Source organism: Nilaparvata lugens, chromosome 3 (genome assembly GCF_014356525.2).
Source record: "Nilaparvata lugens isolate BPH chromosome 3, ASM1435652v1, whole genome shotgun sequence".
In the NCBI taxonomy this organism is placed as follows: domain Eukaryota; kingdom Metazoa; phylum Arthropoda; class Insecta; order Hemiptera; family Delphacidae; genus Nilaparvata; species Nilaparvata lugens.
Window position 1 is genome coordinate 71,159,744 of NC_052506.1, and position 16,774 is coordinate 71,176,517.

General features: G+C 32.4%; 1 protein-coding gene across 2 annotated transcripts in view; it reads left to right on the forward strand.

Moving 5' to 3' along the window:
- The window catches only part of LOC111046551 (neprilysin-2), a 46,157-nt gene that overhangs the window by 24,582 nt on the left and 4,801 nt on the right, over positions 1–16,774 (forward strand). For both annotated transcript variants that reach the window (XM_039424457.1, XM_039424458.1), the window contains 8 exons: positions 7,233–7,369; positions 9,305–9,427; positions 10,252–10,497; positions 11,455–11,666; positions 12,631–12,807; positions 13,681–13,898; positions 14,903–15,061; positions 15,963–16,106. In XM_039424457.1, coding sequence (XP_039280391.1) covers positions 7,233–7,369; positions 9,305–9,427; positions 10,252–10,497; positions 11,455–11,666; positions 12,631–12,807; positions 13,681–13,898; positions 14,903–15,061; positions 15,963–16,106 — 1,416 coding nt within the window. The remainder of the gene's footprint in view (positions 1–7,232; positions 7,370–9,304; positions 9,428–10,251; positions 10,498–11,454; positions 11,667–12,630; positions 12,808–13,680; positions 13,899–14,902; positions 15,062–15,962; positions 16,107–16,774) is intronic.

Below are 16,774 nucleotides of genomic sequence, written 5' to 3' on the forward strand. Positions count from 1 at the left end.
TGAATATTACTAGAGTGTTAGAATGTTTTTTGACTCATTTAATTAATGAAAGATATTATTATAACCCATTCGAACATGATAAAACTATTGTCTAACCAAACTTTCAAAGAAAATAATAAGTTACCTGTAGTCATACTCAGTTCTTGCACCTGTGCACATAGAACGTATATTACGAAGAAGAAAATGCTCTCGCATTATTCATGAATCAAATTTTATTCAAAAAGCATTGTTGGTATGATTAAAACGTAAACTTAATTTTTGTATAATAGAAACGCTAAGACTTTTCAATAAACCTAATTTTCAAAGATAAGTTACAGTAATAGGAAATAGAACTGTAAGTAATTATTAATGTATAAAAAACTATGACTCAAGTTCTATTATTTAACGGTGTTGTACCTCAACATTATTAAAGATGAAAAGAAACTCATTTTTCAAATGAAAGAAGGAGAAAAACTTGAAATCAATAGCCTGAATTCAATTTTGAATATGATGCAACACATGATCTCCGATATATTATACATGAGTGAATAGATATTACTTGAAAACATTCCACTATACAAATAAACTCACGTAGGCCTACATTTTTTTTCAATTTTATGACCACATAGGATCATTGTAGTCTCTGGTTAGTCCTCTTTCTTCGTTTATTCGCTACAATTCTCTTCCTTTCTTTCCAGTACCTTTTCATTCTGTCAGATCTTTCTTTTCTCAATTCATCTGAACAAACCTGTTGCCTTCTCCTTATTGTTTTTATAGATAAGATCCTCTTTCTGTCCGTGATGGTTTCCCTATAGATTTTTGTGCGATTTTTGACATCGTCAATAGTTAAATTTAGTTCCGATATGTCTTTTTTTATTTCCACAAGCCAAGGGATTGTGGCTCTGTCTGTTTTCGCACTCATGAATTTTTCAATAAGTCTTCTTAACAATCGATTCGCTGGGGTTCTGAGAATATGTCCTAAGAAAGAAATTCTCTTCATGCGCATTGCGTCAGTTATTGGTTCAATTTCTCTATAAATCTGTTCTCTTGGAAGGAGTCTGAACTGGTTGTCAACTACATGTTTTTTGTTTATGCAGGTTCTAAGAATCCGTCTTTCAACTCTTCTTATAGTTTCTTTAATTCCATTTCCATCAATATTGAAAAGTGTTTCACTGCAATACATTGCTTGTGATCTTAGAACTGCCTTGTAGTGTTTCAGTTTTGTATGAATGGAAAGACTTTTTCTCTTATAAGTGTCCCTAGTTACATGCTGTCCCTTGGGAAAGCTTTGAAATTCTGGCCTTCCATGAAGCCTTCTCACTAAGATTATATGTGATCGTCTCTCCTAGATATCTAAAACTGTCCACAATATCAATAAGACTTCCGTTAATATTAATTTTATTTATACACAAAGGATCAGTTATCATGAATTTCGTTTTTTCGTAAGAAATCTTCAGTCCGACTTTTCCTGCTATTTCTTCCAAAGATGTTATTTGTTGCCGTGCTTCTGCTACTCCATTTGCAAGGAAAACCAAATCATCTGCAAAACCCAAGCAGTTAAGTTTGATGTTGTCTTTATGATAGCCAATTTGTATGGTTTCAGGATTAATTTCTCTCCATTTCCTAATGAAGACTTCTAGAGCACAGTTAAAGAGTATTGGAGAGAGCCCATCGCCCTGTCTCAAGCCGGTTTTTATCTCAAATGCCTCAGACAGTTCTCCTCTGAACTTTATTTTTGATTTTGTATCTGTTAAAGTTAATTCAATCATTTTGATCAACTTCGGGTTGAGACCCAAATGCCTTAAAATTTCCAGTAAAGATGGCCTATGGATGCTGTCATACGCTTTTTTGAAATCAATAAAAGAGAGTACTAGTTGTTTGCCTCGTTTCTTGTAATATTGCATGATTAATTTTAGCGTTAATATTATGTCAGCGCAACTTCGCCACGGTCGGAAACCCCCCTGGTATTCTCCCAATTCTAGATCCAGCTGATCTTTAATTCTGTTGTAAATTATTCGCGACAGTATCTTATATGTGCAATCTAGAAGTGAAATTCCCCTGTAGTTATCAGGATTGCTTCTGTCGCCTTTTTTGTGCAGTGGGTGCATAATCGCAGTTGTCCAGTGTTCTTCCAATCTTTCAGTTTCCAAATTTTGATTAAATGGTAATGCAATTCGTTTATTGTCTGAGCTGAGGCATTCTTCCAAATCTCTGCAGTCAATGTGTCTTCACCACTGGCTTTGTAATTCTTCAGTTCTGACATTGCTCTGATGAGTTCTTCCCGTGTAGGTGGATCTATTTGCGATTGCATTGATTTTATTGGAGTATTTGCATCAATTTCAATTGGCCTCAAAAGGCCTACATTATTGTAGCAGAAATCAACTTTCCTCTATGATTGTAGGCACTGATACAAATCTGCAGCGGAAGTGTTCATGTTTGGAAATTTGAAAATTATGTTTTGCATGTGTATTCACTAGAAAACAATAACTGTAAATTATCTACATGTTACATCATTTTTGTTCAGATGCATCAATTATTTTCTCAAAAATTACACGTATTATCTCAAATATTGATTCCAATCGGTGTCATGTAAGCCCACTTTTAAATTATGAAAAGCTGGAAAGAGAAGAGTGAAGAAATGGATTAAGGTTATTTCATAAGCCTAATGTATGCTTGAAATAATGGTATGATCATTTTTAATATTAGGCTACGTATGTGGATTACTAATACATGGAACTATGAAAATATGGCTGCCCAACTTTAAAATTAAACTCACTACCGACCATAAAGGTACCATGAATTTATGGGTTTTTGCTTCTCAAGTAAAATGGAATTAAAAATTATGATTATCTTCCTCTAAATCCATTTCATTTTCTACACATAAGACTTGGGAAAATCTTGTGAACATTATTGATGAAAAGAATAGACACGAGAAAAGAAAAGAATTAACTCTACTTGAAGACTAAAGAGAGCGAATCTCCACGACTAACAAATCCAGCTTGCCTTGAGTACGGTACTTTAGATTACATGTATTCTCCATTCGACATGACAAATTACAAAACAATGAACTTAATGTATTGGTGAATCATGCAAAAACATTAGTGGGCATTGTTACACTGATGTGCCTTACTGCCTTTATTTGAGACCTTCAAACTGAATCCTATTCTCTGATTTATTTTGTGTAACTCTATAGTCATTAGAATAAGTAACAAGGGATCATAAAGTTGCGATGTGTCTTCCTTACATTCAATTATTCCTGAGTTTCTTGTTATTCCAACACCATTTCAGGTTTCGGGACTTGAAATTGGAACTCTGTTATCTCAATCATCTAGACGTAAATGTATCGTTAACCACGTAACCCTGATAATGACGTGGTCCTTAATTACATTCTAATGATTAGCTGGTACTTATACACATGCTATGAAAACAATAATCATTTGTTAGATGATTTTGTCGCGCGATTTCATCGATGACTCGATTCAATGAGTCGATCCATAGGAACACATGTAGGCCTATATTTATGATTGTAATCAAATTGAACATATTGATGTCTCGTAGGCTATCTGTGTAGCGAAAAGGAAACAAGGATTTACAAAGTTTCCTTATTATTATTACTGTGTGTCGAAAATAACAGGGTCCAGTAGCGGAGATAATATACTGTAAATCAAACTGGTAATACTGTAATTGCAAACTTTTCAAAAAAATCATTTTTGTAATAAAGCTTACTTCACCTGAAAATAATGCATATAAAATCTGATTTAATTCAAGTGAGCACGGCATGAATTTTATTCAAAGACAAATAACTTTCTTTTTTAAGTTTAACCATAAGTGGCTCCTCATTTGAAATGTATAATAATTGATGTATTTATATCCACTATTTCTGGAGAATAATCAAGACTTCATATTAGGGAAGATTATTCAACTCAATATTGAGATATTATCCTAGGTTCCTCTTGAATCGTAAAAACACAATAACTTGATCTTTCAAGCCTTTTTGTTTTCATAAATGTGGAGTTAGTAATTTCTCACTTAAAATTTGTGAAGTCTAATGCTGTGTTCTCCTAGTGTAATTTTATATGACTTATAATTATCTCAACAAGAATATTCAAATTTCTTAACATTCCCTTGTGTAGGTGTAGGTAGGCATAAAATCGTGCATACCGGATTATCGTCCTGTAGGCTATGTAAAATTAATAATGAGCTGACTTCAATCTTCAAGGAACCTGAGATGCTCTTTGCCACTCGAGAAAATGTAAGTTCATAAATAACACTGAGTGCATCGCCTACATTTTCGTTCCAGTAAAATTCATACCGGTATTGCCTTCAGGTTTCCTGGCACAAAAGCAATTTTTTAAGCGGTTGAAGTCGTGACTTGATCTTTGCTCACAACAAACACAATAAGAACAAAACAATCAGCATTCAGTAACTTGGATGAGTCTAACTTGAGTTCTATTAATTTTTTGCGAGCAGTATTCCATAAGTACGATACAATGTTTCATGAAATAATCTAGCCTATTATGTTGTCGTGTTGATGAAAGAGTATTATAAAAATATGAATAGAATTTCTGTAAGACTTGAAATATTAAGAATATTGCTCCAGATACTCAATATTATAAACTTGATAAATTTTTAAAATTTACTTTCCGTCGGTACTATTTCAGAAAATAATTATTTCATTTGTAAAAAATATTGGCATGGAATGGAACTTTATTTTCTATTCTTTATTTTCCTGTGTGATTATTTACAATCGTAAGCTGCATGCTAGAATGAGTGTTCCTTATTGGTAGATGATAAGTGAAGAAGCTCATAGCTTGATTATATACCTATATTTAAGAGTTTCTTTATTGAGTTTTTAATGTTCTCCATTGAAATTGAAGCTGTGAGCAATGTGTGTCAATGATGGCTGTTTTTATGTAAGTGTTATGCAAGTCATGGAGTAGAGATTGCATTAGCGTTAAGAATGAATTTATAAGAGACTCTAGTTTTATTGTTAATACACCTATTAGTTACTGCTATAGAGATATCTTAGCTTGTAAATTTATTGTGTTTGAATGACTGAAATTTATGTTCGCACCCGTCCATGGGAATATTATTCAATAGATATCTTCTACAATTTTTCCAATGGTTTTTTATCGAAATTTTGTTCTTCCTTGGATTAATCTTGAGAATGAAAATGTGGAGCTATAATATTTCTTGGAGTTTTACATTATTTTTTTATGATTCCTTGTATACATTTCCATTGGCTACATGAAGCCAACGAAGCATAAAATTATTTTCTGTACTGAATTTGAAAAACCATCAAATATTCATCACTCATAGGCATATTCTGTGCGTTTTATTTTCATCTCAATATTCATCATCAAATATTTTCATTGCACTTTATTTTTATTCCGTTCATCTTATTGCATTGTAGCGTAGAATAACTAATCTATTGATACTCTCTGTATGATATAGTATTGATACCCTCTGATTGTAGCATGAGAAATCTTCCATAAACGACAACTCTATATCATTGTACTCGTAAAAACGTACTAGCAATACTTATTCTTTAGAATAATCTATGATTACCGTACTGAATTCAATCAATTATCTGTGATTTTGTATTCAATTAATGAAGTATCTATTAAAAATCTCTTCGAGAACTCTGTTGAATGCATAATCAAAAATGAAATTTCAAAATGAATTATCATTCTTCTTCAAAAGAATAGTTTCCATAATTATTAACAAATTAAAAACTCTTCGATTTCCATAATAATGATCCAATTTAATATGATTTACAATAATAATAATAATAATAATGATCCAACTTTATCATCTATTATATTCGCGTTTCACAATTATTTCAGTATAATATGCATGTCAGCTGCCTAGTGATTTTTCGAATATAATTAGGGTGTTAGAATTTTATTTTGAGAATATCTTTGTTATAAATATAATTGATGTTTTCCTCAGTTCAATCACGAAAAAAGGAAGATTCATTATCCAAAATTAGCTGTTAGTGGTGAGCGTTCCTATAGTTTATTCTCTCAATAAAAAAAATCTTTTCTGAATATCCATCCAAACCAATTATCCAACCAATTATTATTCCCTTCTATTGATTTTTATATTAATGCCATTTAATGCCATCCAACCAATTATTATTCCCTCCTATTGATTTTTATATTAATGCCATTTAATTGCAAAACTGTAAATCACTTCTTTCTATTTTCTGAGATGTTTTCAAGTTCAAATAATCAGTACCCAAAGCTGAAAAGTTCATTGGCATGAAATGTGCTCTCTATATTGGTTTATTCTGACAAGCGTGTGCATTGTATATTTGAATTATTGGAAGTCAAGATTGTGTCATTCCGATAAGCTAATGAGTTCGGTACCGTAATGACAATTCACCTACCGGTACTCCACTTTCTATACTACCTACCGTACTCTGAGTGCCTTCCTATAGTTTGTCTGTGATTCTCGATTTGCATGGATTGGATGGATGTTTTGTGTTTTTCCTGTAAAACTATAGATTTTTTGTGATTATACTACCTCATTCTTTCTTCTGTGAAATGCTGGTGCTACTGAATATCCATCCAAATTTTTATTGAGATCATAATTTTCTTGTTTGTTTCATAATGTTGAGTAGTTCGAGTACATTATCATAGTGCTACTCATATTTTTTTCCAAATTTCTACTTTCTTTGAAATTGTCTTCTGTAAACTCTTTCAAAGCCCATGAGATGAAAAGAGCGTCAAAGCATTTTCATCACCACAAGTTAGTTGCGGGATCCTCCTACTTAAAATTTTATTTTGTCGTGTTAAAAGGCATTTATATAAATTTTATTGGAGTAAAATTTATTGGATCAATTATTGACACATCAAGTTAGCTTATTCAATCCATGATTTATTGATTATGTTGAATTCATCCAAATGGGAGTGGTTTTTGAAATTTTATTTTCTAGATTTCCATTTTATTCTTTGTTTGAAGTGATATATAAAATTAAACACAGTATTATATTGCACTGAGTATAATACCCAGTATTATACTTGAATTATGAAGCTATGAAGTAAAACTAGATTTGAAATGTTGAAAATTGAAAACATAATGCACCATTCACTGATTGAACTCACACTCGGAAGATGGAAAAATGGTTCTTACATGAAAAAACTATGCTTCAACGTTTCTCAGGAATTCAGCGGTAGATAACAAAGGAATGATTGAAAGTTTTCCCAAATAATTCTCAAAAATTGAGTAATATTTTTAATAATTTTCAGGAATCCAACATGGTGGCACCGGAGGACCATGCTGGAGAGGGGATTGACTGTCATAACAGCTGTCGCGTTTTTGGCTTGTGTTCTACTTGCTGTGGCGTTATCGACAATTCTGTTGAGGGAGGCAGAAAAACAAGGAGGTATGAGGATCATTTTTGTCAATATGAAAGTTATTTTTTATGTAAAAAGCAGGAAAATCCTTGAATTGTTGTCCCTTGAATATCATGAGAGTACTTGTTTCAGCACTTGAATTACTTTGTTTACATGGACGCTCTACATTGAATTATTTCTAGGGTTTTAGTCACGTTTAATTTTGTTCCATTAAATCTAATCCCATTATAATTTCATAACTGAATGTGAACAAATCTCCCTTTTTTATAGGGTGAATTCAGTTCTGCTTCCCAATTTATTTCTGTTCTGCTGAGCAGAAAACGAATATCATTGGTTTTAATGAGAGTGTTCACACATCGATAGAATAAAAATGTGTGATTGTCCCATAAGTACCAATAGTATTATTTTTCTCTCCAGTACAGCACACATCTGCTGTTTGGGTCAATTGAGTGGATAATGAAACATCCAACTGTTCAGTATATAATAAAACTCTTAGCGTATTCTGAGTTCTATAAAGTCTTACAATGGTGGCAAAACATCAAATCGAGTCTGAAAAATAAATGAAACGGAATAAATCCGTACACATTGCATAGTTTTCAACACATTCGATTATTTTTTATGATCCTCTCCAGAAATGTAGTGCAGTTTTTGAAAAGGCTGGATTTTCAAGTTTGGGGTAACAGTCCTTTCCCATTGCTCTGGTCAGAAATGTATCTTCACGATCCAACCAGCCTCTATAATATTGAAGAAGAGCATTCAAACACAGCAAATGATTAAACTCTATTAATCCAGACTCTCTTATAGTGATGAATGAACAAAGTGCTTGGTTATAAACCAAGTTTTAAATAATATCTGTTGTACCTACATATACAGACAAGCTCTTTATCAATTGTTAAACAAGAGTGATAATGTGACTGATTATACTTTAAATACAGTTCTATTGATTTTATAAATTCCAATAACAAACCTTTGTTCCACTATTCAACCCACTACTAGTTATAGGGAGTTTCTCTGAAAAACAATTTAATGTCCTTAAAATATGGTATTCTTTAATTATTTATTGAATCCATGGTAAAGTTTTTTACTTTCATATGGCATCGGCTTATTGATCAACATAACTCTTTTTGGTTTTATTTTCTATCATTTGAAAACTTCATTAATAGTATAAAATATATATTTTTTCAATAAATTCACTATCCTGATTCTGATAGTTTACGAACATGAATTGCGAAATTTCTGTTACAGTCGCACCCAATCCACCACTTCCTTCCTGTCTCTTGCTATCCTTTTACTCTTATCGATAATTCATGATGTAGAATCATTACGGCATGCTTGTCAACATTCGAAACATTCTAAACAAAGTTAGTACCCTACAAATTATCAAAACCAATAAGTAAATACTCCAATACTCAAATAAGTAGGCTTGCCAATTACACCTCTTTGATAGGCTATTCCTTAACTAAGAGAATCAAGAATCGTATTCACTCAGGGTACCGTAACGGTACTAAAATGATTGATTCTTTTTGATGCTTTTATTCGGATCAAGTTTGGTCTCAATAAGTTCTGATAACTCCAAACTGAATTGTACATAAAATTAAATTTAACAGCAAACTGCAAAATATTATTGTTGTTCAAACTGAAAACTGGAAATAAGCTTGGTACCGGTACCTATCTACGAATCTACCTATTGAAAAGGTACTGGAAGGTTTCATTACATGCTAATCAAACATTTTCTTTGTCGATTATATCAGAGATGAAGTAAATAATCCTTTGTTTCGCCTACTATTAGTTTCCTTAATAGTTATTAGTTTTCTTGTATTATACTCTATGATTATACAACCTGGTACGGAACCTATTGTAGGGTAGGCCTACTCTGAAGGTTTTACTACCTGCTCTCATATTGGATAAGTGTTAATGACAGAGTTTCCACTTGACTAAATATTTTCCGTTTGTTTTCAATCTAGAAAACATGCCCTCGGCATCTGCCTCAGTAGGGGGAAAAACTGAATCAGCTCCTAGTCGTGCTGGTCAGGGGCGACACAAGGAAGACTGGAACCTCTGTCTCACCTCTGGCTGTGTAGCAACTGGTACGTATACGACCGAAATAGTAATAGACTAACGAGTGACGAGCTATAATATAACTATATTACTATATTATAGTAATGAGTATTCAAATTCTATGACCCAGTTGCACAAAATCCTGTTGAATTTTAAACATGATTAAATCACACGAGAACCAATCAGAGAGATCTTCTTTTCAAAACAGATGTTAATCTGATTGGTTCTCGTGGCATTCGATCATGATTAAAATGTAACAGGCTTTTGTGCAAACGGGAATATGAGATATAAATATTGATTGAGAATAGCACGCTACTCTATACCGTAGGCCTACTTCAAATATTTCAATTTACTGTTACATTAGCTTCATTTTATTATAATTCTCTCTCAAAAAGTTTATAAGTTTCTGCGTTCAAGTGTCTCTTTGTCAAATTATCCCTGTGAAAAAGATATCAACCTGTTTCCATAATTTTCACCAACTCTATAATAAAATGTTTATGTTAAGAGATTTGAAGTTACTACTGGCACTGGCTCCAAAATCTGTATTCTATTACGGTAATGATGTTTGTCTGCGTTGAGCTAGAAACTAGCTTATTGGTTACACGTTATCATTTTCATCACCACAAACCACAACAGACTATTAGATACAATACTCCTCTATTGTATTCGTTGTGTTTTTACTCTATTAGAAAGATACTGATAAAATTACTTCAATCATGATATTAAATGATGAAGAGATTGATTTCACTCGAATTTCTCAGAACAGTTTTAATTAACTACTGCAATGAAATATTTAATGTAATTATGTGCAATAAAATATTCAATATCATATTTTGATTTATTTTTGTAACAGCTAATGCAGTCCTGCAAAACATGGACAGAAAAGTAGATCCATGTGATAACTTCTACGAGTTTGCCTGTGGAAAGTTTGTGGAGGAGTCGAGGATCCCAGACGATAAGTCTTCGTTGACAACATTCAGTGTGATCAATGACAAACTGCAGGAGCAGTTACGCGACATCTTGGATCAACCTATATCTTCACACGACATCAAACCTTTTGTTTATGCCAAGAACCTCTTCAAAGCCTGCATGAATAAGAGTAAGTCGTTTTTAATAATTTTTTTCAATCAAATTAATGATTGAGAGAGAAATCAACAGGATGAACCCAAATTGTTTCTTTCCCTAATTTTGATAAAAATAGTCCAAATAAATAATGAAATTCTAATGAATTTGACACGAAATTTCATATTGATCAAGTTTGAAACTGCATACGGTACAGAAATGATAATTCATAAAGTAAAATCATTTGAATAAAAAAAACTCAGGTTAGGCCTACCCTTCTGTAGAAATTAAGGTACCGGTAGCCTACATTATTCTTATTATCGTCATGTCACCAATTAAAGTTCAAGTTCTCATCCAGCAAACGATTGAACCCTCTCAATACTTATATGAAAACAAAGATTTCATCATTTTCTACAAATATACGATAGTTAGTATGAGTGACATTTTACTCTTGAATTGCCTAATTCAGGATCCCAAACTAGCTGTCAGTTATGGTGAAAGGAACCATAATATAGGCCTACCTACTAAAATTGTCAGCAGCAAATAAAGACTTGTAATTTGAGTATTATCAAATTTTGATCTTTGTTGCAAAATTAAAAAATTGGGAACAACGTATAAAAGTTTAGGTTTGATAGAATCTCATAACCAGGATATTTATGGTTTGTAAGTCATCATCTTGACAGATTATTTCATATCGGTCAGGTACTTTTCTTGTTTCAAATATTTCTGTATTCGATATGTATGGAGACATTGTCTACATCAGTGAACTATCAATTTGAAGTTACATAGTATATTTCAAGGACTAAAGTTAAGATTAGCAAATAATCATTATGATGTCTCTTAATATTTTTCCAACATAACAATTCAAGGTAGGTAACCCTAATGTAAAAATCTACTTGTAGCACTTTTCAAACGAATATTCCAAAATTGTTAGTGAAGTAGGTATTCTTTTCGATCTTATTCAAATTTATGGAATTGTTTCATTATTTTCCAGCTTTGATCGAGGAGAAGAGCGCAACGCCAGTGCTGAGTATACTGAAAGAGCTGGGCGGTTGGCCGGTGCTGGAGGGCTCCGATTGGAATGAGGCCGAATGGGATTGGAAGAAGAGTGTCTACACATTCCGGGAGAAGGGATTCAGTGTCGATTATTTCTTGGACTTCTCCGTTGGAGTCGATCTCAAAAATTCAACTGTTCGCGTCATTGATGTAAGCATGATTACACCCTTTGGGATAAAGAAAATATTGAAGAAATCTGCTGCTATAATCAAAATTATAGTTTGCCCTTCTCCATTTCACTTCAATATTTTCAATAAGATAGTGATAATTTTATATTGTTGATAAGATAGTATTATTTTATTTTATCTTCACTTTGTGCGCGATATTGATGCTGTGTTGTATTGTATAGGTACCGTTAAAGAAGTCTGTAATTTTTTTGTCGAATTAAAACTTATTATTATCAATTTTCCAGGGATGGTAAAAAATGAGTGATTTGCTTGCAACAAATCACTGAAGTTTGAATGAAAGTATCCTCAAGTGACAAATTCCAGTTGAAAATAGAACATTATTTTCTCTTTTATTTGGTCGTTAATAGTTCTTATAGTGTAGACCTGAAACACGTTCCTTATATCAATGGTAATATAGCTGTAAAAACCAGAAGTACAACAATAACTGAAGAATTTAATGACTTTTCTCTTATCAGTAACTTGCAGAGACTTGCTGTAAAAACTTTGATAATCTGCAAAATGCAATAAATCATTAAGTCAGTAAGTGTGAGAATAAAAATGATAAAAATCCGAAGACTCAAAGTACCCTATCACTCATTTCAAATATGAATTGTTTTGGCACATTATTCTATAATGATATAGGTAGCAGTTAAGAAGATAAAACTGAAAGTTGATTTTGTAAAAAAGAAACAATTCTTTTATCATGGAGTCGAACGTCCTACATTGATGTTCTAAGAATAGTAGTCATAGATTGAAGGTACAGAAGATTTATGAACATAATAAATATTGTTGAAGGTTGAAATAAATACAGACTATAATCTGGTCTTATTATTATTATGTTAGCAGCTTTCTATTCTAACTGGCATATAATTAATCTATAATAATTGTTATTTTCTTCTTTATCCCAGTAATTTTATTTCAATATTTATATATTTTTTTATTTGCAGTTGGATCAAGCTACACTTGCACTGAGTCGTGAATATCTAGTCAAAGGTCTAAGTGATAAACTAGTCGCAGCTTACTACGATTATATGGTGGATATTGCTGTATTGTATGGAGCTGACAAGAACGTTGCCAAAACTGAACTGAAGAAGTCTCTCGACTTTGAAATTAATCTGGCCAATGTGAGTATGGGCTAATAATTAACAGAGTAGATGAAAACTCTTCAATAAATATCATTAAATCAATCCCTGTAGTGCTGCAATTGTATGTTTCAGGGGTGCCAATCCCCCCAATGGTCCATGTCGCAAAATTCCCCCCCAAAATTCTCAAAACTTGGTATCCATTTAGGTACTTAAAAACTGTATATTGAAAAATCCCCCCCCCCATTTTCCCTAGTTTTTTTCCAAAAATCCCCCCCCCCCCCCAAATTCAGCCTCATGTCGCAACTTGCGACATCAAAACATGCTGTGGGCACCACTGGTATGTTTTATGTAATAATAATAATCATCATCAATCTTTGAACTCAAAATCAATTATATTTTATTTAGTAGGTAGTCTTAGTTGTCACTCTGGTTATTCTCATTTCATTTAGTATTTTTCTTTTAGTACATTTTATTTTATTTTTCATTTAGTACATTTCATTTAGATTTTTCTCTAGAGCAAAACCTTAATATGTAATGCATAATCAACTATCTTACGTCATAGCAAAAAGTTCAATCTGACTCTGAATAAGCCAGCAGAGGGCAAATTAATATATTGATAAAAATATTGACATGATAAATCAATTAATATATTGACGACCTCTATTTGAAGGAATTATTATTTCTGTACTCTGATTATGAACACTGATCAAGTCAAGTGCGAATGCTATGATGTCAATTGAAGAAATAAATTCAATCTATTCAATTTCACCATACAATTTCAATTGCTCAAGTATGGTAGGCTAAACCTCACAAACCGCATGAGTAACTCATTACAGACTGTAGTCAACACAAATCATCATATTCCTAGATAATTTGGCTTTGAAACTACAATGATTTTTTTCTTTATTTCAGATGTCTCTTCCACTTGAAGAGCGAAGGAATGCAACCAAATTGTACAATCCCATGACCTTGCCTGAGTTGCAGCAGAAATTCCCCAGCATCCCATGGACAGAATACTTCCGCAATCTACTTCCAGACAAAATCAAAATCAGTCCTGATGAATTTGTAATTGTCAACGTTCCATCATACATTCACAAGCTGGAAGCTTTGATGAGTAATACACCAAAGAGGTATGCACAGTTTAGATAATTATTTTGAAGTGTTGTTGAAAATAATCAGGACTACATTCTACATAGTTTTAACTGTCCTAATCTTCCTAAATAAGTCAGTGCGATTGAATATAACAAAAATGACTATTCCAAATAGCCTGATTGTATGATAGCCTATATTGAATTTATGGATTCGAATATAAGATAATCCATTTTTATGACCCCTTCATCAACACTATGAAGCCAATATCCTGGCTTGACACTATATTGCTATGCATTGCATTGTAAACAGTATTACATATATGAGAGATTAATATATTTTAGTACATAAGAGATGCTCCCTCACACACACCAATGACGCACCACTCCCTAATTTGGAAAAATTCTGCTCCTGCTTTCCCATGAACTGAGAACCCCGCAAAAAAGTTCATCTGTCTTTATTTCAGACAATGCTGACTTTTTCAAAGCCCCCACCCCAGATTTTGGTTTTCTTGATTTGATCAGTCTGCGTCATCCACTATCTCCTTCTGATCATATCTATTTAAAAATTCATGAACAATACAATCCAATGACGAAATATATTTTGAAATTTTGACACCTTCACTATAGATTGAAATTTCACGAAAAAATCATTAGCTAACATCAACTATATACGATCAAAATCCTGATCTATCCGTTATTACTTCCTTCCTCTCAAACTAAGATTGTAACCGTATACTTCCTTCCTCTTAAAACTCAACTAACAATAAGATTGTTGATTGTATTTTCTCAAGAGCGATTGTTTTGAAATATAATGTTATTTTTTATATCTATTTTCAGGAACGAATAAATATTTAATATTTTTCCCTTGGCTTATACACGCGCCTACCGTAGGTAGGCTACATTTTATTTTAATATTTATACACACCTAGAAAGAATGCATCAATATAGGTACCTATTACAAAATGTCTGTGTGCATCTATTAGTGGTAGCTTGAATACAGAAATTTGTAAAACCAAATTTTTCAACTTATCTGTTATGCACAGAGTACAGGCCAACTACGCATTATGGAGAGCGGCCGGTGCATCTGTGAGCTACTTGTCGGACAATTTCCGCAGACGTCAGCTGGAGTATTCGACTGTGCTGTCAGGCCGCACCGAAATCGAGGCCAGGTGGAAGGAATGCACTGATGTTGCTAGTGGCAGGTAACCTTTCATCCATATCAACCATCCAACAGAGTACTATTTCTATTAGAGTAGAGATTATTTCTACATTATAGTTGATGATGCACCATCAAAATGTACTTTTCATTTTTATTGATCAGTTAATATCAATTCTTATTATATTATATCATGTATATTGTGTGGAAATGGAAATGAATTTGATTTTGATTTATGTTTTGAAAACAGTTACTTATTCAATCAAGCTTACTGAAATCAATTGAATTATAGGGAAATAATTAATCGATTTGTTGTATTTTTGTTCTCTCTGCTCAATTTTTCAACTGAAACTTAATGTTGAAACAATAATAACGAAATTTTAAAACATTTCTACTGTGAGTCATACTGAGAAACTGAGAACTTATAATGTAGGCCTACGTTTGTATATTCGACTACAATATGATTAAACCTAATGTGAGTAAATTGATACGTTCATTCTATAATTTTCAATAATCGTGTTCGAAAATATATTGTATTATTCAATCAATTCACTGAGTCAATTATTGTTCGTATTTCTATGCATAGATAAAGATGACTCTCTTCTTGAATAAATATTGTATAAGGAATAAAGCAGCTTCGGCTGGAGAGCTTCCAACTCTCTTATATTAGAAACATAATAAATGTAAGTGGGAAAATAGAATTGTGTTTCAAATCCACTATGCTCAACTTTCTGTAAAATAAATTGAGAAGATAGAAATGAAAATTTGAAGTTGAGAGTTGAGCATGAAAACGAAAATGAAAACGTTTTTGAGCATGAGATTGAAAATTGAGCATGAGATTGAAAATGAAAACGAAAAACAATATCAAATTCGACATTGATAATCTACGTTTTAGTTGAAAGTGAAGAAAATTCATCTTATGATAATACTCATCTTTGTATTTTCAGCCTGTCTCTAGCAGTTGGATCTCAATATGTGAGGAGATTCTTCAAAGAAGATGCCAAAAAGAATGCAGAGGAATTGGTATTACGAGTTCGCCAGGAAATGTACAAAATCCTTGAACATGTTGAGTGGATGGATGACAAAACTAGGTGAGTAGAAAACAAATCTGTTAGCTATTGAATGTTGAACCATAAATAATCATTAAATTGAATATATTCAGATTACGACTGTCAATCAATCAATCATCTTTATTCAGACATACATACGGTTCATAAAATGTACATGAATGCATCAATTAAATTTCATTTGAATGTATCATAATGAACGATTCCTTTGTAGAATGCATGAAAGTGAGTTGGATAACTCAAATCAGGAAATAATGATTATCTTATTGTCTATTCAAAAATCCATGCTCAAATTTCATCTCATGCGTTGATATTTTGTCTAAATAATAGAAAATATAGATTATAAATCATCCCTGATTCCTCTTTCTTCACTTAGGGCCGGTTTCCGAGCTCGGGATTCACCTAAGTTCTAAACTTAGACTAGACTTAACAGCTGGAGTCAGAAAATTGGCATTCCAAAACGGGGTGTAGTCGCAGTCATAGTCATAGTCACGTTTAAATTTAATTTCCAAAAACTAGAAAATTGAACACAAAATAAAATAAAGAGAAAATAATGTAAAGTTTCAGCTATTTTGAACTATTCAGGAATGTTTCATTCCGTCAAGGAAAAACTTTTCCAATTATAGAAATAAGAAAATAAAGATTATCATAAAAACTGCGACTACGCCCCGTTTCGGAAAGCCAATTTTCTG